Below are 22,234 nucleotides of genomic sequence, written 5' to 3'. Positions count from 1 at the left end.
CATTAACTAAATGGTTCAAAGGTCAAAAGATGGACAACATATTTTCGGAACTATCATTTATGTGACTTGAGATTCCAACTCTTCCTGAAAAATGATGATTTGATAAATGCCCTAAATATTAAGTACTACTGAAACTTCTTCCAAGCTGGATAAAATTTAATTATTGTGTGAGTGCAAATCAAACTCAAGGGCACATAGATTCAGCAGATGCAGACACCAGCCTCAAAATGAAATTCAAACACAGATTATGCAAGTAGTGTTCAATACTTTGGGGTACCCATTCATTGAACAGACTCCAGCACAGGGGTAGGCAAACTTAAACACAAATGATTTTCTAGCATGAGCTATTCATTAATTTGAGGCAAAACATAACTAGATGTACTTAAATGGATAATTCCCATTTTTCAAGTTTTTTATGGCATTTATCTGGCCCACCATCCGCTCATTAATACGCGATCCGGTCCACAGAGGCAAAAAGCTTGCTGACCCCTGCTCTAGCATATGGCTGAATACAGAAAAAGCACCTTCATCACGTCTTTATAACCATATTCTCTGGGAATTTAGGATGGTGTTCTTCAGGCAGTGCTCATTTCACAGCTCATTAGATTGTACACCATTCTGCCCTGAGCTTCATCCATGATTCATGACTGACTTCTACCCACACTACCCCATAATCCTTCGATTCCTTTAATATCAAAAAATCTATCAACAGAGAAATACAGTTCATGTTTCATCAGAACTGGGGAGAAAGGGAAAACAAGTTAGTTTTTTAATTTGTAGATATTGGAGGAGTGATGAAGATATTGTCACTTTTCCTGGGTCTATTCCTTAACTCCATCACACACCAATCCTGACCAGTCTCTGAATAACATGTGCAATATAATAAGACTTTGAGCTTCTATCTGGGCACTTGTCGCCTTCTGAGTTTTAACAACCCCAGGTAATTCACTTTCAACATTTGTATCAGAACCAGCCATTTCTGTTACAGGACTCTTTTTTCCCCCCTGTACTAACATGGTCTGATCTGCTGGGTATTTCCTGCAGTTCTACGTTTCAATTTTTAACTGTTCCTTTGGTTCCTTTGCAGTCAATTCTTCATTAATAATCAACTGGCTTCATAAACAGATTTTCATTATGGCAACCCTACCGTAACCTTATTGGAAATATTCCTGCAACACACATCAAAGTTGCTGGTGAACGCAGCAGGCCAACAAAAGGAATATTTCCAAAAGGAAATATTCCTTTTGCCTTCCTCCACCTCCCTGCAACATACATTTGCAAGAAAAAGTTTGTGAACCTTTTGTAATTACCTGGTGTTCTACTTTAATGACTCATAAAATGTGGTCTGATCTTATCTAAGTCACAATGATAGACAAACACAATCTGCCTAAACTAATAACACACAATCAATCGTAATTTTCATGTAAACAACAGGAATTCTGCAGATGCTGGAAATTCAAGCAACATACATCAAAGTTGCTGGTGAACGCAGCAGGCCAAGCAGCATCTATAGGAAGAGGCGCAGTCGACGTTTCAGGCCGAGACCCTTCGTCAGGACTAACTGAAGGAAGAGTGAGTAAGGGATCCCCTTACTCACTCTTCCTTCAGTTAGTCCTGACGAAGGGTCTCGGCCTGAAACGTCGACTGCGCCTCTTCCTATAGATGCTGCTTGGCCTGCTGCGTTCACCAGCAACTTTGATGTAATTTTCATGTCTTTATTTAACACATTGTTTAATCATTCACAGTCCAGTCTGAAAGTAGTATGTGAACCCTTGCATTTATTAACTGGTAGAACCTCCTTCAGCAGCAATAACCTCCACCAAACGTTTCCTGTAACTGCTGATCAGGCTTGCATAATGGTGGAGGAATTTTAGACCATTCCTCTATATAAAACTGTTTCAGTTCATCAATATTTCTGGGATACCTTGCATGAACAGCCTCTCAATGGGGTTAAAGTCTTGACTCTGACTTGGTCATTTCAAAACACAAATTTTCTTCTTTTTAAACCATTCTGTTGTAAATTACTCTTTTGTTTTGGATCATTGTCTTGAAGCATCACCAAACTTCTATTAAGCTTCAGGTGACAGACCGTTCCCCTAGCATTCTCCCGTAAAATGTCTTGATACAATTTTGAATTCATTGTTTCTTCAACACTTGCAAGCTGTCCAGGCCCTGAGGCAGCAAAGCAGTCCCAAACCATGATGCTCCTTCCAGCATGCGTCACAGTTGGGACAAGGTTTTGGTGTTGGTGTTGATGTTTCTTTTTCCTCCAAGCATAGCAGTGTGCATTTCTGCCTAAAAGTTCAACTTTTATCTCATCTCTCCGCAGCCCCGAGTAGAGAATTCCAATGGTTTGCTGCATTTTTAGTGAAAAAAAGTCCTCATCTTGGCCCTAGATATCCTTTTCAAGACTATTCTAGAACCTGCAGCCTGGAGAAACATTTTCCATGTCTCCACCCTGTCAAAGTCCAGAATAATGTTGTAAGTTTCAAACAGATTTCCTCTCATTTCTCTAAACTTGTGAATACAAACCTAGTCTACTGAAACTCTCTATGGCAAACCCATTCAAATGGTCTGTCTAGTGAGCTTTCATTACACTCCATCAGCAAGTACTTCCTTTTTTTAAAAAAAAACTAGATGTAGTCTCACCAAGGTTCTACATAATTAGAAACACAGAATTGTACAGCACAGAAACAGGCCATTTTGGCTCACCTCAACCATGTCATCTGTGATGCCCATCTCTGCCTATTCCATTTGCCTGTATCAGGCCCTGATCTATACTAGCCTCTTCGCATGCTCTGTGCGATTTCTTCATATCCTTCCATTCCTTAAGCTATCAAATATTTACCCAGCTCCACTTCAGACTGTACTTCTAATGATCCAGCCTTGCACCACCCACCAGGGCAAAGTTGTCCAGAGGTTCACCACTCTCTACGAGAAGGAACCTCTACACACTTCAGTTTTAAATGACTGGTCCCTTAACCTGGAGCTATGCCCCCTTTTTCATGACATCCCATGGAAACATCCCACATCTACTCTGTCAAGCCCATTCAGTACCTTTTATGTTTGAATTAGGTCAATCCTCATATTTCTAAACTCCAAGGAATATAGGCCCAAACTATTTAATCACTCTTGGTAGAACAATATACTCATCCCAAAAACTAGCCTGGTGAATGAAGGAGACCAAAGTAGTGTTCTAGACGAGGCTTCGCCAGTGCCCTATACAATTGTAACAAAATTTCAACTCCTTTGCTGTGAAGGCCAAATTGTTGTTTACCTTCTTAACTACTTCTTGGATCTGCCAGCCACCTTTTTGAGATTCATCAATTCAGACATTCTCTGTACTTCACTCATTTGCAGTCTCTCTCTAGATATAATATCACTTTTGATTTCTCTTACTGAAATGCATGATCTCACACTAAATTCCCTCTGCTAGGGTGCAAGCTGAATCACCTGCGGCTCAACATTAGTAAGACAAAGGGAGATGGTGATGGACTGTGGGAAGACTAAGCCTGCATTGCTCCCTGCTATTATTGATGGTGAGGACGTGGATATGGTGAGGGCCTACAAGTACCTGCGGGTGCACCTGGATGACAAGACTTGAGTGAAGCACCAACAAGAGGCTGTGTACAAGGGCCAGAATCTCCCCTATTTCCTGAAGAGACTAAGGTCTTTTGGAGTACGCAGGTCTCTACTTCACATGTTCTACGAGTCTGTTATCACCAGTATAATCTTATCCGCAGTGGTGTGCTGGGGCAATGGCATCAACACAGGTGATGCCAAAAGGCTCAATAAACTTATTAGAAAAGCTAGTTTTGTTATGAGTCAAACTGGACACACTGGAGGCTGTGGTAGAACAAAGGACCCTACGGAAAATCTAGGTAATTCTAGACGTTTCTCACCCTCAGCATGCCACCTTGGCTGAACAGAGTAACACTTTTAGTAATAGACTAAGAGAACTGTGCTTCTCCAAAGAGAAGCCAGTACATTCTATATTGAGTCAACCTATAGCTGGGGAAGAGATGCCGCCCCCCCCCCCCCCGTTAAGACTGTTAGACTTATTTTTTATTCTTTCTACTTTCCTTCTAATATCTATATCTATGCACTTGTAATGCAACTGTGACACTATAAGTATCTATCTATTTCTTATTGAAAAATAGTCACATTGGCTATATTCCAATCTTCTGGTATCCATCCCCCCAATTCTGAAGTTCAAGGAATTACAAAAAAAATTACTATCAATGGGTCCACCAATGCTGTAGTCACCTCTTTGAACATCCCAATGTGCAGTTCATTTGGGCTTGGAAACTTTCTCTGCTAGTTACCAACCCACCTATTTTCATTTCATCTACAAACTTCTAAATCTAACCACCCCTACATTCTAAGCTATAGAACATAGACTGTCACAGAATAGTACAAGTCCTTTGGCCCCCGATGTTGAGCCAACTTTTTAAACCTACTATAAGATCAATTTAACCCTCCATGTGCCTATCTAAGATCTTGATACCTCTAATAGATAGACAGATAGATAGATAGATAGATATATTTTATTGATCCCGAGGGAAATTGGGTTTCATTACAGCTGCACCAACAAAGAATAGAGCATAAATATAGCAATATAATAGACCATAAGACAAAGGAGCAGAAGTTGGCCATTCGGCCCATCGAGTCTGCTCCGCCATTTTATCATGAGCTGATTCATTCTCCCATTTAGTCCCACTCCCCCGCCTTCTCACCATAACCTTTGATGCCCTGGCTACTCAGATACCTATCAATTTCTGCCTTAAATACACCCAATGACTTGGCCTCCACTGCTGCCTGTGGCAACAAATTCCATAGATTCATCACCCTCTGACTAAAAAAATCTCTTTGCATTTCTGTTCTGAATGGACGCCCTTCAATCCTTAAGTCATGCCCTCTCGTACTAGACTCCCCCATCATGGGAAACAACTTTGCCACATCCACTCTGTCCATGCCTTTCAACATTCGAAATGTTTCTATGAGGTCTCCTCTCATTCTTCTAAACTCCAGGGAATACAGTCCAAGAGCGGACAAACGTTCCTCATATGTTAACCCTCTTATTCCCGGATGTATAATGTATCTGCTTCTACCACCATCCCTGGTAAGACGCACCTAGCAACATCCCCAACCCCTATACTTCCTTGCAATCACCTTAAAATTATGCACCTTCATATTAGCCATTCCCACCCTGGGAAAAAAATCATTGGCTCTCCACTCACTCTATGCCTCTTACCAACTTGTACACCTCTATCAAGTTACTTCTCATCTTCCAAACAATAGCCAGGATGTGGAATACAAATTACAATGGGAGATAGAAAAGACCTGTGTAAAGGGCAATGTATTGGGGGAATTTCAATATGCAGGTAGATTGAGAAAATCCGGTTGGTGCTGGATCCCAAGTGAGGGTATTAGAAGAATGCACACTGGATGGATTTTTAGCGCAGCTTGTGGTTAATCCCAGTAGGGAAAGACATTTCTGGATTTGATACTGTGTAAATAAATCAGATTTGATTATGGAGTTAAGATAAAGGAATCCTTAGGAGACAGTGACCATAACATGACTGAATTCACACTGTAGTTTGAGGGGGGGAAAACTGAAATCAGATTTATCAGTATTACAGTGGAGCAAAGGGAATTACAAGGGCATGAGAGAGGAGCTGGTCAAAGTTAATTGAAAGGGGACACTAGCAGGGATGATGGCAGAATAGCAAATTTCTGGGAGCAATTTGAGAAGTTCCCCAAGTAGTAGTATTCCAATGAAAGGATGAGGCAGCCATGACTGACAAGTTGCTATTGCTAAAGAGAAGATGCTTGGGAAGCTGAAAAGTCTGAAAGTAGACAAGTCACCCAAACTAAATGGATTACACTTCATGGTTCTGAAAGAGTTAGCAGAAGAGATTGTGGGGCATTAGTAATGATCTTTCAAGAATCATTAGATTCTGGAATGGTCCTGGAGGAATGAAAAATTGCAAATGTCACTCCACTCATTAAGGGAAAGAAGCAGAAGAAAGGAAATTATATGCCATTTGGCCTGATCTCAGTGGCTGAGAAGATCTTGGACTCCATTAAGGATGAGGTTTCAGGGTACTTGGAGGCACATGACAAAATAGGCCAAAGTCAGCATGGCTTCCTTAAGGGGAAATCCTGTCTGACAAACCTGTTGTAATTCTTTGAGGAAATAACAGGCAGAATAGACAAAGGAGAGTGAATGAATGTTGTTTACTTGGATTTTTAGAAAACCTCTGACAAGGTGCCATACATGAGGCTGCTAAATAAGGTAAGAGCCCATGGTATTACAGAAAAGATAATAGCTTGGATAGAAAATTGGCTGACTGGCAGGAAACAGAGTGGAAATAAACGGGAGTTTTTCTGGTTGGCTATCAGTGACCAGCAAGACAGACAAATGCAATGTCAGCATTCATTTCACGAGGACAAGAACATAAAAGCAAGGATGTAATGCTGAGACTTTATAAGGCATTGGTCAGACCATACTTGGAGTATTGAGAGCTGTTTTGGGCCTCTAAGTAAGGATGTACTGGCATTGGAGACCATCCAGAGGAAGTTCATGACAATGATCCTTTGAATGAAAGATTTAATGTACGAGGAACATTTGATAGCGCTGGGCTTGTTTCGCTGGAGTTGAGAAGAATGGGGGGGGGGGGACGGTGGGTCTCATTGAAACCTATCGACCATGGCCAGTCTTCATCCACACTGGTCTGTCAGCTGGATATTCCAGCCTGGTACACGGATGTCCCATGTCTGAGACATGTCATCATCCTTTAAATACAGAACAAACACTTAAGACTCCGGCCTGTCCTCTAATTCCCAAACAATTCTTGCACCCAAAACTCTAACATGACACCTATGCCCATCTTGGTCCTGGAAGACCATCCACAAATTCAAAAAACTGAAAACAATTAAAACTGAGCCGCTACGTTAATGTAAGTCACAGGTTGGACGTTATCTCTGTCTTCCTTTATCCCATACTTTCCTGTGTTTTCCTCCACTCACTCCTTTCCGTTGAATTAAATTCCATAAATTTTCAATTCAGGCAACAATTCAACTTAAAATATTAATTGTCTCCACAGATGATGCTCAACTTGCTGAGTATTTCCAGCATTTTGTTTTTATTCTAGATTTTCTGTAATTTGTAATCATATTTCAGTATCACACAAAGATACTTAGAAATTATAGTGTTCCTCAAAAGGCTTTCAAAATTAACAAACCAGCATGAAATTATTCCATTTTAAATTTCTGTGCTTCAAAATTGAATCAAAAGCTGTTCATACCTGTTTTAGCATCAGTTTTAGGATCCATTATGACAAATTCTGGTCGAAGTTTACTAATTCTCCTCCCTTTTAAGATTGGTACTAATCCACCCAGGTATTCCAGATACAAGGTATAGCATGGCCCTCCTACTTCTGGGTCATCCTCTGTACGCTTCATAGTGCAGTGCAATCTTTCATTTCCTGCTGTTGGGTAACTTACAAAATCCCGCATATTATTTGGGTCTGGGATTGGAGGCTAAACGAAGACAACAATAATTAGTTAAATAACCAACTTAGTTCATAAGAATTATATTTCTGTAGCAATAATACACTTACCATGAAATAAAGTTAAAATTCATCACAACTATTTCATATTTGGTGCAGCTCACTTAACGTTTTTAAAATTTGTTTACAGAATGCAATACCAGGGTTTATTGACCATTCTTAATTTCTCCTGCACTGAGGAACCATTTAAGAATAAACCAAGTCAGAATAGGTTTGATCGGTAGGTTGCCTTTCCTGATGGATATCACTAAATCATGAGGGTTTTTTGATGACAGCCCAGTATCTTATTGTTACCAAGATTTGTTATTTTTAAATTCCTGGATTATATGAAATCCAGTGCTCCCCAAAATGAAATCACTTCATCAGTAAAGCTCTCTCTAAACTGTTGCGGCAACAAATCCAATTTTTGGAAAACCATCTCTAACACCGTCTGAATTTCCAAAACACCCTTCTTACCAGACTATTGAGATTTTATTGTAATGTTTTACATGCCAATCGATTAAGACTTCAAATACTAACACAAAAGAACATCTGAAGTGGAAGACACTTTTAACTTGTACTAGTTATTCAAAAGCACAGGTCTTAGAAGTGAACAATCAATACTTCCACAATATTTTGCTATCAGCCTCTGCCAGAGGAGAAAAATGCTAATTCATAACATATATTCTAAACTAAAATGCAATAATTTTTTTCTTTGCACTTGTTGATTGACGATTACATACATGACTTATCTTAAATTAGATACTATTTAGCAGGTAAAATTTGATCACAGACTCAGCTCTACCAGTACTATGATCTATGGTGTACTATACAATCAAACAGCATACATTGCTCCTAGTGAAGAAAACTGTTTGTGAATTGGTCATTCTACCCCAATGTCTTTGGTCAGATCTTGCAGTTTAATCTACTACAACCTTGTTTGTCTGTATAAATTTGGCAAAATTTGCATTATATGTAATAATAGAAACATAGAAAAAACCTACAGCAAAATACAGGCCCTTTGGTCCACAATGCTATGCCGAACATGTCCTCACCTGAGAAATTACCGAGAGTTACCCATAGCCTACTATAAGCCTACAGACCAAGCTTATACTGGTATCCGTCTCCCACTTTTCCTTCGCTACATCGACGACTGCATTGATGCTGCTTCCTGCACGCATGCTGAGCTTGTTGACTTCATTAACTTTGTCTCCAATTTTCACCCTGCCCTCAAATTTTCCTGGTCCATTTCTGACACCTCCCTCCCCTTTCTTGATCTTTCTGTCTCCATCTCTGGAGACAGCTTATCTACTGATGTCTACTATAAGCCTACAGTCTCTCACAGCTACCTGGACTATTCCTCTTCCCACCCTGTCTCTTGCAAAAATGCCATCCCCTTCTCACAATTCCTCCATCTCTGCCACATCTGCTCTCAGGATGAGGCTTTTTATTCCAGGACGAAGGAGATGTCTTCCTTTTTTAAAGAAAGGGGCTTCCCTTCCTCCACCATCTACCCTGCTCTCAAACGCATCTCTCCCATTTCACGCACATCTGCTCTCACCCCATCCTCCCGCCACCCCTCTAGGAATAGGGTTCCCCTTGTCCTCACCTACCACCCCATCAGCCCCCGGGTCCAACATATTATTCTCCGTAACTTCCGCCACCTCCAACGGGATCCCACCACCAAGCACATCTTGCCTCCCCCCGCCCCTCAACTTTCCGCAGGGATCACTCCCTATGCGACTCCCTTGTCTGTTCGTCCCCCCTATCCCTTCCCACCGATCTCCCTCCCGGCACTTATCCTTCTAAGCGGAACAAATGCTACACCTGCCCTTACACTTCCTCCCTCACCATCATTCAGGGCCCCAGACAGTCCTTCCAGGTGAGACGACACTTCACCTGTGAATCGTCCGGTGCTCCCGGTGCGGCCTTCTATATATTGGCGAGACCCGACGCAGACTGGGAGATTGTTTTGCTGAACACCTACGCTCTGTCCGCCAGAGAAAGCAGGATCTTCCAGTGGCCACACATTTTAATTCCACGTCCCATTCCCATTCTGATATGTTAATCCATGGCCTCCTCTACTGTCAAGATGAAGCCACATTCAGGTTGGAGAAACAACACCTTATATTCCATCTGGGTAGCCTCCAACCTGATGGCATGAACATTGATTTCTTTAACTTCTGTTAATGCCCCTCCTCCCCTTCTTACCCCATCCCTTATTTATTTAGTTATTATTTTTCCCCCTTTTTTTTCCTCTCCCTGTTCCTCTCACAATCACTCCTTGCCTGCTCTCCATCTTCCTTTGGTGCTCCCCTCCCCCTTTCTTTCTCCCTAGGCTTACCGTCCCATGATCCTCTCCCTTCTCCAGCCTTGTATCCCTTTTGCCAATCAACTTTCCAGCTCTTAGCTTTATCCCTCCCTCTCCTGTCTTCTCCTATCATTTCGGATCCCCCCTCCCCCTCTCAAATCTCTTACTATCTCTTCTTTCAGTTAGCCCTGACGAAGGGTCTCGGCCCGAAACGTTGACTGTACTTCTTCCTATAGCTGCTGCCTGGCCTGCTGCGTTCCACCAGCATTTTGTGTGTGTTGCTTGAATTTCCAGCATCTGCAGATTTCCTTGTGTTTGCGTTACCCATAGCCCCCTATTTTTCTGAGCTCCATATACCTGTCCAGGAGACTCTTAAAAGACCCTATCATATCCGTCTCCACCACCGTCGCCGGCAACCCATTCCACGCACTCACCAACCTCTGCATAAAAAACTTACCCCTGACATCTCCTCTGTACCTACTTCCAAGCACCTTAAAACTGTGCCCTCTCGTGCTAGCCACTTCAGCCCTGGAGGAAAAAGCCTCTGACTATCCACATGATCAACGCCCCTTATCATCTTATACACCCCTATCAGGTCACCTCTCACCCTCTGTCACTCCAAGGAAGAAAGGCCGAGTTCACCAAACCTATTCCTATAAGGCATGCTCCCCAATCCAGGCAACATCCTTGTAAATCTCCTCTGCACCCTTTCTATGGTTTTCACATCCTTCCAATAGTAAGGCAACCAGAACTGAGCACAGTACTCCAAGTGGGGTCTGACCAGGGTCCTATATAGTTGCAACGTTACCTCTCGGCTCCTAAACTCAATCCCACGATTGATGAAGGCCAATGCACTGTATGCTTTCTTAACCACAGAGTCAACCTTGAGTGCCCTATGTACTCGGACCCCCAAGATCCCTCTGATCCTCCACACTGGCAAAAGTCTTACCATTAATACTATAGTCTATCATATTTGACCTACCAAAATGAACCACCTCACTTATCTGGGTTGAACTCCATCTGCCACTTGTCAGCCCAGTTTTGCATCCTATCAATGTCCCGCTGTAACCTCCGACAGCCCTCCACACTATCCACAACACCTCCAACCTTTGTGTCATCAACAAAGTTACTAACCCATCCCTCCACTTCTTCATCCAGGTCATTTATAAAAATCAGAAAGAGTTGGTGTCCCAGAACAGATCCCTGAGGCACACCGCTGGTGACCAACCTCCATGCAGAATATGAAGCGTCTACAACCACTCTTTGCCTTCTGTGGGCAAGCCAGCTCTGGATCCACAAAGCAATTTCCCCTTGCCAAACTTCAATAAAAAGGTTGATTTTCCTCTATTTATTTTAATATTCACAGTCATAAAAATATACCAAGTGTCAATAAATTGTTAAAATATTCAATGTTACAAGCCAAGGTCGATAGAATAAAAATGCAGATTGCAGATTCATCAATGCTTTATTTACATCAGAGGTTCCCAACCTTGTTTATGCCATAGACCAATACCACTAAGCAAAGGCTTCGTGGACTTCAGTTTGGGAACCCCTGATTTAAATGGAATGAAAAGTCCATTACTGAAAGTGAACCCAACATGACTGACTTTGCAAATATTGATCATTAGGTAAATAAAACATGTGCAGCTAAAAATGTTTTCCTTACTGCTTTTGGAAAATGTTAACTAGATGCAGAAATTAGACCATCTTCAAATGAACATGGATCCACAAATCAATCAGGAAAAACAATCTCTTCCATATTGACAAACTTGGACAATGATTTAATTCCATTCATTGATTTAATCAAACCTTTTCTCCGAAGTATAAAATGGTGCACCTGACCTGTGCATTTGGCAATATATTAGCTCATCAGATGGCAGTGCAACTGACTTCCTACTCTACTGATGGGCTCAGCATTGAACTGTGAGGCTACATAGAAACATAGAAACATAGAAACATAGAAAATAGGTGCAGGAGTAGGCCATTCGGCCCTTCGAGCCTGCACCGCCATTTATTATGATCATGGCTGATCATCCAACTCAGAACCCAGCCTTCCCTCCATACCCCCTGACCCCTGTAGCCACAAGGGCCATATCTAACTTCCTTTTAAACATAGCTAATGAACTGGCCTCAACAGTTTGCTGTGGCAGAGAATTCCACAGATTCACCACTCTCTGTGTGAAGAAGTTTTTCCTAACCTCGGTCCTAAAAGGCTTCCCCTCTATCCTCAAACTGTGACCCCTCGTTCTAGACCTCCCCAACATCGGGAACAATCTTCCTGCATCTAGCCTGTCCAATCCCTTTAGGATCTTATACGTTTCAATCAGATCCCCCCTCAATCTTCTAAATTCCAACGAGTACAAGCCCAGTTCATCCAGTCTTTCTTCATATGAAAGACCTGCCATCCCAGGAATCAATCTGGTGAACCTTCTTTGTACTCCCTCTATGGCAAAGATGTCTTTCCTCAGATTAGGGGACCAAAACTGCACACAATACTCCAGGTGTGGTCTCACCAAGGCCTTGTACAACTGCAGTAGTACCTCCCTGCTCCTGTACTCGAATCCTCTCGCTATAAATGCCAGCATACCGTTCGCCTTTTTCACCGCCTGCTGTACCTGCATGCCCACTTTCAATGACTGGTGTATAATGACACCCAGGTCTCGTTGCACCTCCCCTTTTCCTAATCGGCCACCATTCAGATAATAATCTGTTTTCCTATTTTTGCCACCAAAGTGGATAACTTCACATTTATCCACATTAAATTGCATCTGCCATGAGTTTGCCCACTCACCCAACCTATCCAAGTCACCCTGCATCCTCTTAGCATCCTCCTCACTGCTAACACTGCCACCCAGCTTCGTGTCATCCGCAAACTTGGAGATGCTGCATTTAATTCCCTCATCCAAGTCATTAATATATATTGTAAACAACTGGGGTCCCAGCACTGAGCCTTGCGGTACCCCACTAGTCACCGCCTGCCATTCTGAAAAGGTCCCGTTTATTCCCACTCTTTGCTTCCTGTCTGCTAACCAATTCTCCACCCACACCAATACCTTACCACCAATACCGTGTGCTTTAAGTTTGCACACTAATCTCCTATGTGGGACCTTGTCAAAAGCCTTTTGAAAATCCAAATATACCACATCCACTGGTTCTCCCCTATCCACTCTACTAGTTACATCCTCAAAAAATTCTATGAGATTCGTCAGACATGATTTTCCTTTCACAAATCCATGCTGACTTTGTCCGATCATTTCACCGCTTTCCAAATGTGCTGTTATCACATCCTTGATAACTGACTCCAGCAGTTTCCCCACCACCGACGTTAGGCTAACCGGCCTATAATTCCCCGGTTTCTCTCTCCCTCCTTTTTTAAAAAGTGGGGTTACATTAGCCACCCTCCAATCCTCAGGAACTAGTCCAGAATCTAACGAGTTTTGAAAAATTATCACTAATGCATCCACTATTTCTTGGGCCACTTCCTTAAGCACTCTGGGATGCAGACCATCTGGCCCTGGGGATTTATCTGCCTTCAATCCCTTCAATTTACCTAACACCACTTCCCTACTAACATGTATTTCGCTCAGTTCCTCCATCTCACTGGACCCTCTGTCCCTTACTATTTCTGGAAGATTATTTATGTCCTCCTTAGTGAAGACAGAACCAAAGTAATTATTCAATTGGTCTGCCATGTCCTTGCTCCCCATAATCAATTCACCTGTTTCTGTTTGCAGGGGACCTACATTTGTCTTTATCAGTCTTTTCCTTTTTACATATCTATAAAAGCTTTTACAGTCCGTTTTTATGTTCTCTGCCAGTTTTCTCTCATAATCTTTTTTCCCCTTCCTAATTAAGCCCTTCGTATCTGGCTCCTCAGCTTTACATCAACCCAGTTACATTTAGTGTAATCTCATTCATTTGAATGGGGGTGCCAAACTTCAGAAAAAAGGTTGATTTTCCTCTATTTATTTTAATAAATTTGTAGCATGGTTTTAAATAATTTTAAATTTTATTCAGTTACTTAAATGTTTATTTTTCATCATTAGGCAGACATAAACAGTAGATAGGTCACCAGGCTAGTGAATGGGGTCTTAGCCTTCCGTCACCTGCAGCAAGATGTGCTCCTGGTCAAGTACGTGTGAAATGATTGCATTAATGACTGACAGGACACACTGGAACTGCATGGCACAAAAATACAGTCCAAGTGTGATGAATGCAAAATATATGCCATGTGGAAGATGATCAAATTCCATTATGCAGAGTGCAAAACCATTTAGAAAAATATTGAATAACTTAACTGAATGTTTATACACAACTTTGGAAGGGCAAACAACAAATTCTTAATATCTACAAGAAGAATGCTTCGCCCAAAAAAAAAAGTTCCAAAGAGGAAGTAATGAGACACCCACACTGAACAGGTTTTTCTTGCTTCAGAAAATCTAAACAATGATTGCACATAAAAGAATAATTGCACATTTGAAGGAATGATAATAATAAAAAAAAAGACTGGATTTCCAAGCAGTGTATACTCTATACAAATAAGCAGCAAACAAGTGAAACCAGGTAGGTTAAGTCCTGAGCTGGCAACATAAGGAAACTGTGTCTCAAAACAGGACATTGCAATTTTGGAGAATATGCTAACTGCTTTGAAAATCAAACTCCATGGCTTGTCATCAAGTAGGTGCAATCCGTATTGCTATCATAATTTATACCCAAACAGGACATGTAGATTGCTACATGAGCCAATGAGGAAATTTAGTTGAAAATTCCAAAAGGATCAATGAGAGGTGGCCAATCAATTACTTCAATTACCAGGAGTTGCAAGAGTGAGAACTTGAAGAACCAATTCTATAATTTTTACCTATAGTGACCCAAGGTTTTCTCCCAATGGTCAAGCAGCAACCTTCACTTATGGAGAATGTTTCTAAAGAGTGATAGTGAAAATCTATTTCAGTAAATCCCCAATAATTTGAAAACAACACCTTTTGCCAACAACTGACCATCAGGTGGGGATAAAGATTGGAATTCAGTATGGGTCAAACTCAGTTGGTACCAAATTCTTACTCTAGGAGTTGAGCAGTATCAGTGATGGCAAAGGCCCCTTGTTTCCACAGATGCTGCTCAACCTGCTAAATTCTTCCAGCAGTTTATTTCTTGTTTCAGATTATACCACCTGCATTCTCATGCAATATACAAAAACGCTGGAGGAATTCAGTGAGTCAGGCAAGATCTATGGAGGGAAACAACCGTTAAGGCCCTTCCATCAGTCTCTTGTACCGATTTTGCTCTTGGTGTAGATGATGAAATGGGAATGTAAAAAGTACTTTATCAGGTCTATGCCATAATGCAAGAGGGGAGAAAGTTTAAGGGAAATGTGCAGTAAGGTGAGAGGGGGCACATTTGCTTGGAATGTGCTGTGAAAAGTGGTGTTGGAAGCAGACGTAATAATGGCTTTACAAAGCACTTAAGACAGGCACATGAACATGCAGGAAATGGAAGGATATTGATCACGCATGGACAGATAGATTTAGTTTAATTTGATATCATGTTCAGCACAGACATCTTGGGCTAAAAGGATTATTCCAGTGCTTTATTGTTCTGCTCTATGTTCATGCATAATGGTGGTTAATAACTGTCCAAGCTTCAGAAGTGGAGAACAGCATTTTAACTTTTGAGGTCTCAAAAATAACATTACAGAAAATTAAAGTTTGAGACAAAATTGCCAAGTTCATAGCCCATTTCAATGTTTCCTACAATGATCCTTAAAGGTAGACCATAGGTAACTTCTTTCGATTATTATAGGGATAAGTAATGGAAAACAATATTTAATTTTATAAGACATTAGATTGAGAGTGATGGCTAAACACAGAATTAGCAAAAGGCATTGTCACCATGCTTGAAAACAGGTTGTCTATATTTAGAAAGCAGTAGATGTGAAAAATCTATCTCCTGCGTTAATAAACTTGGATGATATGATGGTTTTAGTAATGAATCTGCCGAGCAAATCGAGCAGTAACACCCACAAAGAGTTTTTATACAGCACCATATGATTACATAATACATGGCTAGTTATCTGGACCTATTCTAGAGATATATGGTGTATACAGGTGAATACATCCAGTATACACATCTGGCATCAATTCCACTACGTAAATGAAAGTAACATCTTTGATGCCACATAACTTCTGACCTCTCACAACATTCAATACTCACTGTAAGGACCGCAATTTAATGCTTTTAATAATAGTAAATACCTTAATTGTTGATACAAAGGCAGCAGTGAGGTATGAACAAAGACGAGGTGGAAGCGTTAATTTGCTGAAGTCTTTCTCATCACGAAGAGAAATGACAATTGCCTGCTGACACAATAATTGCAAGTTGGCAATCCTGTGCTCCACACGAACAACATACAAGGCAGGTCCAGAAGACAGGAACAAGCGGGAGTCACGATGACCCCAACAGATGGCTGTAATAGGACGCTAAAAAGTAAAAAGGCATATTACTGCTGAGCATTCAAAAAAATATGATGCAAGTACATTACACAGCTTCTCATTTACTTTATATAGTATGTGCACACAACCAATATAATCAAATAATCTTGGAACAGCCTCAGGCACACAAGCTAAGCTTCACTAATTATCTATTTATTACCTTTTAGTGATGCAAGACATGCAACAAAATGTTTATCTACAAGTAAAAGACTGGGGCTGATTATTAGTATTGGGACTCTGTGGTTTATTATCTCTGGATAGACCACCAGATCTTGCTGAATAAGATGTAGAGTAGGAGGAAGGGAGATCGGGGTTGTTGAAGTTTGATGATTGTAAAGAGGTGAATGAATATGCCATAACTGAACTATTTTTCAAACTAGAGCTTTCCAGCATTGTTTTTTAAACAATAAAGCAGCTTTAGTTGCAGTAGGGACATTGAGACTCAAAGTTAGGGAGAAGTGATGTGGGTTTACAGCTGGGGATGAATAATAGAGTCAGAAATGAAATGAAATTTAAAGTTATGTTCTTAGATATTTTGCCTTAACCAATGCCACGATAGCGTTTAAGATTTTCAGTATTTCATTATTTGCCCAATATAGAATTATAGAATCAAAGTCATACAGAAAGAAGCCTCTCAGCCCACTGTATCCAACCATTATTCTTATATCTCACTTCCACACATTTGGTCTGTTGTCTCCCAGCCCTGATGATTTAAGTACCTGTACTCGTCTAAATACCTTCCAGCTCATCACTCCATCCACCCTCCCCCTCATCTGGTCTCACCAAACACTTGCCAGCTTATGCTCCTTCCCCTTCCCCATCTTCTTATTCTGGCTTCTGCCTTTCCTTTCCAGGCTTGATGAAGGGACTCAGCCTGAAACATTGAATGTTTATTCTTCTCCATAGATGCTGCCTTACCCACTGAGCTCCTCCAGCATTTTGTGTGTGTTACTTTATATGTTGCAGAAGTGCCTGTCTCCACCACTTCCTGGATGCAATTGGCAATCACCTCCGATCTGGACTGACAATTACGTGCCGGGCAGCACCTAACTAATTAGCTTGTTTATTTCGACTTTTTTCTTAAAGATGTGCTGGATGCCTCCCGACTACCGCTGTACCCCTGCATGCTTCGTGGACCGGTATCAGTTCGCTGCCCGGAGGGTGGGGACCACTGCACCACCCAAACTCCCACGATTCAGCCTAACACACCATCATCAGTGTGCTCGCTGTCTTCCCGATTCCGGTAAGTGATACTACACTGTACATACATTATTTCTACTTTATATACGCTGTGTATTTTTACGTATTATTTGGTATGATTTGGCAGCTTCATAGCTTAAAGGTCACTGGAGAGCGCTTGCGCCATGTTTTTACCGAGAGCGCTTGCGCCGTGTTTTTGCTGAGAGCGCTTGCGTGAGATTTTCACTACGGAGAACAGTTCAGGCAATGATTGTGGAAAAGTATTTCTACTTTATATAGGCTGTGTATTTATCACATCATTCCTGCTTTTACTATATGTTACGGTTATTTTAGGTTTTATGTGTTATTTGGCATGATTTGGTAGGTTATTTTTGGGTCTGCGAACGATCACAAAATTTTTCCATATAAGTAAATGGTAATTGCTTCTTCGCTTTACAACATTCTGGCTTACGAACCGTTTCACAGAAACACTCTACCTTCAGATGACGGGGAAACCTGTACTGTTGATGTCCTATATTGCTGGCCCTCTCAAATGTATCACCTTGCAAATGTCACATTAAATACCATTTGGCATTAGTCCGCTCAATTTTCCAGCTGATCAATATCATGCTGCAGCCTTAGACTTTCCTTCTCACTGTCTGCAATATTACAAATCCTAGACTAGGGGTCACCAACCCGTCGATCGCGATCGACCGGTCGATCTTTGAGACTTTCCCAGTAGATCCCGAAGAAAAATCAAAAATAAATACACAAATACTGTTGTAATGTGAGCATTATAAAAGTAAGTAATACTAATTAGGATAATGGTAATATAGCAATATTTTTGCTAAAAAGTCGTTTGTAAAGAGAGATTGTTTCCGAGTTGCGGGGGTTTAGTTCCGTTCTTTCTGCCCAGTGCGCATGTGTGTAGTTTCCCCGCCATGCACCGTGTTTTCAGCATAGCCTGTGCTGCATCAAAGTGACCAATTAGATTAGGTAACAGTACAGACTGTCGCAAACATCAATATACAGCAGTGTCCCCAAACTCCGGGCCGCGAAGCATGCAGGGGTGCAGCAGTAGTTGGGATGCACACAGCACATCTTTAAGAAAAAAAGCCGAAATAAATAAGCTAATTAATTAGGTGAATGGCAGCTCAGATCAGAGGCGACGCAATTGGCACTCACTCGTGATATCCTGATAGCATGGCGGAGGCTCCACGAAAGAAGGCAAAAACGTACAAATTCCATCCAGAATGGGAAGAGGAATTTCTATTTACCTTTGTGAAAGACAAGTGTGTATGTATGTTGTGCCACCAAACACAAGCACTGACTAAAAGAGGGAATCTGGAGCGACACCACACGACCAACCACCAGAAATTTAAAGACACCTACCCCCCAAAGAGCGCAATTCGTGCCAGGAAAGTTGAGGAGCTGAAATCGGGGTTGAAGGCCCAGCAATCGTTTTTCACAAGACATGCTGCTCAACATAAGGCTGCTATTGAAGCCTTTTGGCTAAACACAAGAAGCCTTTTACAGATGGCGATTTATTCAAGGAAGCAATGGCCATTACCACAGAGACTGTTTTTAATGACTTTAAAAACAGAAACAGCACCACAACCGCAATACGTAATATACTGCATGGCCCTGCAACAGTGACAAGGAGGGTGGAGTCACCGTCAGAGGACGTGAATATTTTTCACTATAGTTCGATGAATCCCTGGATGCAATGCAAACAGCTCAGCTTGTTGTATTTGTCAGAATGGCTTTCCAGGATTTTACAACAAAGGAGGACTTCGTCACTTTTGCAATTAAAGGAAAGAACGAGAGGTGAGGATATTTACAATGAGTTTAAAAAATGTCTGTGAAAATGACATCCCCATTCATAAACTGGTGGCAGTTACTACTGACGGGGCTCAGCAATGCGCGGTGTGTTTTATAGCACTAAAAGTCAGTGCCTACTTCAGGTCAACTTATCTATGTGAAATTGCATTTTCACAGATGAAAATTATTAAATCTAAGTACAGGAACTGACTTACTGACAGACACCACACTAGGGTTGCCAACTTTCTCACTCCCAAATAAGGGACAAAAGTAGCAGACAAATCCCGGGACATTTGTGTTTACCCCAATAAAACTACTATGACCATGAAGTCTTGCCCGGGCACCTGTGTGCGCATGCGCGTACATGTTGATTTTTCTTTACCCGACGAATCGGTTTTGGCTTAATCTTCATTATTTCTACTTTATATAGGCTGTGTATTTATCATATCATTCCTGCTTTTACTATATGTTAGTGTTATTTTAGGTTTTATGTGTTATTTGGTATGATTTGGTAGGTTATTTTTTTGGGTCTGGGAACGCTCAAGATTTTTTTCCATATAAATTAATGGTAATTGCCTCTTCGGCATAAAGCATTTCCGCACGAAAGGTTTCATAGGAACGCTCTACCTTAGCAGGGGGAATACTGGACAGCTGGGAACCCTACACCTCACAGACTGTCTCAGACTGGCTGTCTGTAGTTATGAGCCAAATTTCACGGAACTAGCAGAAAGTATTCAGCCCCAGTCATCACACTGAGTGCAACAGTCAATTTTTATTCATTTATTTTTCGTGTTGAAATAAAATTAAATAATGAAACTTAGAATTAAAGGTGTGAAGTATTGTAAAATTCTTAAAGAAAGATAGCTATGGCCTGTTTGATATGCTAGTTACAGTGTTTTCTTGTTTGAATTAATTTGAGTTTGACAAAAGTATTTTGTGTAATTCAATACAATTCCCCCAAATAAAAGGCCTCAAATTGGAAGTAAAATCTGAGCTGTTTTTTCTCTAAATGATTTAGTAGGTAGATCTTGCCTTTCACTGAGGTCGAGGTAGGGGATCTTGGGCTTAAAAAGGTTGGTGACCACTATCCTAGACAAACACCTGAATTTTGGTAAATATCTCCTTCATTTGATAACCTGATTTTATCTACCAAGTCACAATTAAAATGATCAAAAAATAGTTTTAAAAAACTTTGCAAGCACATGATCTGACTTCTTCAATGTTCAAAAGTACCTTAGGTTTCCTGAAACCACAATACTTATATCAAAGCTGCTGCATTAGAAGGTTGGTGATTCTTTTGCTGAGACCTATCTAATAATATATCAAAAGTGCTAAATTATCAGTACACTAATGTACTACACTAATAAACATTCATCTGAGTTAAGAAACAGCAAGTATAAAAGGATGTTGATGGCAGTTATATACAGGCCTCCCAACAGTGGCTGGGAGGAGCACCACAGATTACAACAGGAAATAGAAAAGGTGAGTCAAAAGGGCAATGTTATGATAGTCATGAGAGATTTTAACATGCAGGTCAATTGGGAAAATCAGATTGGTAATGGATCCCAAGAGAGTGAGTTTGTTGAATGCCCAAGAGATGGCTGCTTAGAGCAGTTTGTCATTGAGCCTACTAGGGGATCAGCTATACTGGATTGGGTATTATGAAATAAGCCGGAGGTGATTAGGGAGCTTAAGGTAAAAGAACTTTTGGAACCAATGATCACAATATGATTGAGTTCAACTTGAAATCTGACAGGGAGAAAGTAAAGTCTGATATAGCAGCAAACAACAGGAATTCTGCAGATGCTGGAAATTCAAGCAACACACATAAAAGTTGCTGGTGAACGCAGCAGGCCAGGCAGCATCTCTAAGAAGAGGTGCAGTTGACGTTTCAGGCCGAGACTCTTCGTCAGGAAGTTAGTCCTGACGAAGGGTCTCGGCCTGAAACGTCGACTGCACCTCTTCCTAGAGATGCTGCCTGGCCTGCTGCGTTCACCAGCAACTTTTATGTGTGTTGTCTGACATAGCAGCATTTCAGTGGAGTAAAGGAAATTACAGTGGTATGAGAGAGGAGTTGGCCAAAGTAAATTGGAAGGTACTGCTGGCAGGGATATTAGCAGAGCGGCAATGACGTGCGTTTCTAGTGAAAATGAGGAAGGTGCAGGACATATATATTCCAAAAATGAAGAAATACTCAAATGGTAAAATAGTACAACCATGTCTGACAAGGGAAGTCAACGTTATTGTAAAAGCAAAAGAAAGGGCATACAACAAAGCAAAAATTAGTAGGAAGATAGAGGATTGGGCAGTTTTAAAAAAAAGGTACAGAGAGCAAGAAAATATCATTGGAAGGGAAAAGATGAAATATGAAATCAAGCTAGCAAATATTATCAAAGTGGATAGTAAAAGCTTTTTCAAGTATGTTAAAAATAAGAGAAATGAGAGTAGATATAGGACCACTAGAAATGAGGCAGAATAATACTGGGGGACAGGAGATGGCTGATGAACAAAATGAGTATTTTGCATCAGTCTTCACTGTGGAAGACACTAGCAGTACGACTGATATTGTAGTGTGTAAAGGAAGAGAAGTAGGTGCAGTTACTATTACAAGAGAGAAGGTGCTGAAAAAGCTGAAAGACCTAAAGGTACATAAGTCACCTGGACCAGATGAACTGTAACCTAGGGCAGGGGTCCCCAACCTTTTTTGCACCGTGGACCAGTTTAATATTGACAATATTCTTGCAGACCGGCCCGGGGGGGGGGGGGGGGTGATCAAGTTCAACAGTGCTTGACAGGGAAAGAGGAAAGGTGCAGCTGACTCATATCGTTTTTTTATATCGCCAAATCATATCATTTCCTCACGGCCTGGTAGCATATGC

The 22,234-nt window shown here is 41.1% G+C and overlaps 1 protein-coding gene across 1 annotated transcript in view; it reads right to left on the bottom strand.

The window, feature by feature from the left end:
• tulp4a (TUB like protein 4a) overlaps positions 1-22,234 on the bottom strand; it is a 181,325-nt gene that overhangs the window by 54,969 nt on the left and 104,122 nt on the right. The window contains exons 7-8 of the mRNA XM_063056576.1: positions 16,119-16,343; positions 7,311-7,545 (exon numbers count right to left, since the gene is read on the bottom strand). Of these exons, the coding sequence (XP_062912646.1) occupies positions 7,311-7,545; positions 16,119-16,343 (460 nt within the window). The remainder of the gene's footprint in view (positions 1-7,310; positions 7,546-16,118; positions 16,344-22,234) is intronic.

The sequence above is a fragment of the Mobula hypostoma genome, chromosome 8 (genome assembly GCF_963921235.1).
Source record: "Mobula hypostoma chromosome 8, sMobHyp1.1, whole genome shotgun sequence".
Taxonomy (NCBI): domain Eukaryota; kingdom Metazoa; phylum Chordata; class Chondrichthyes; order Myliobatiformes; family Myliobatidae; genus Mobula; species Mobula hypostoma.
Note: the sequence above shows the minus strand (reverse complement) of the source record. Positions and strands in the feature narration are given on the sequence as shown.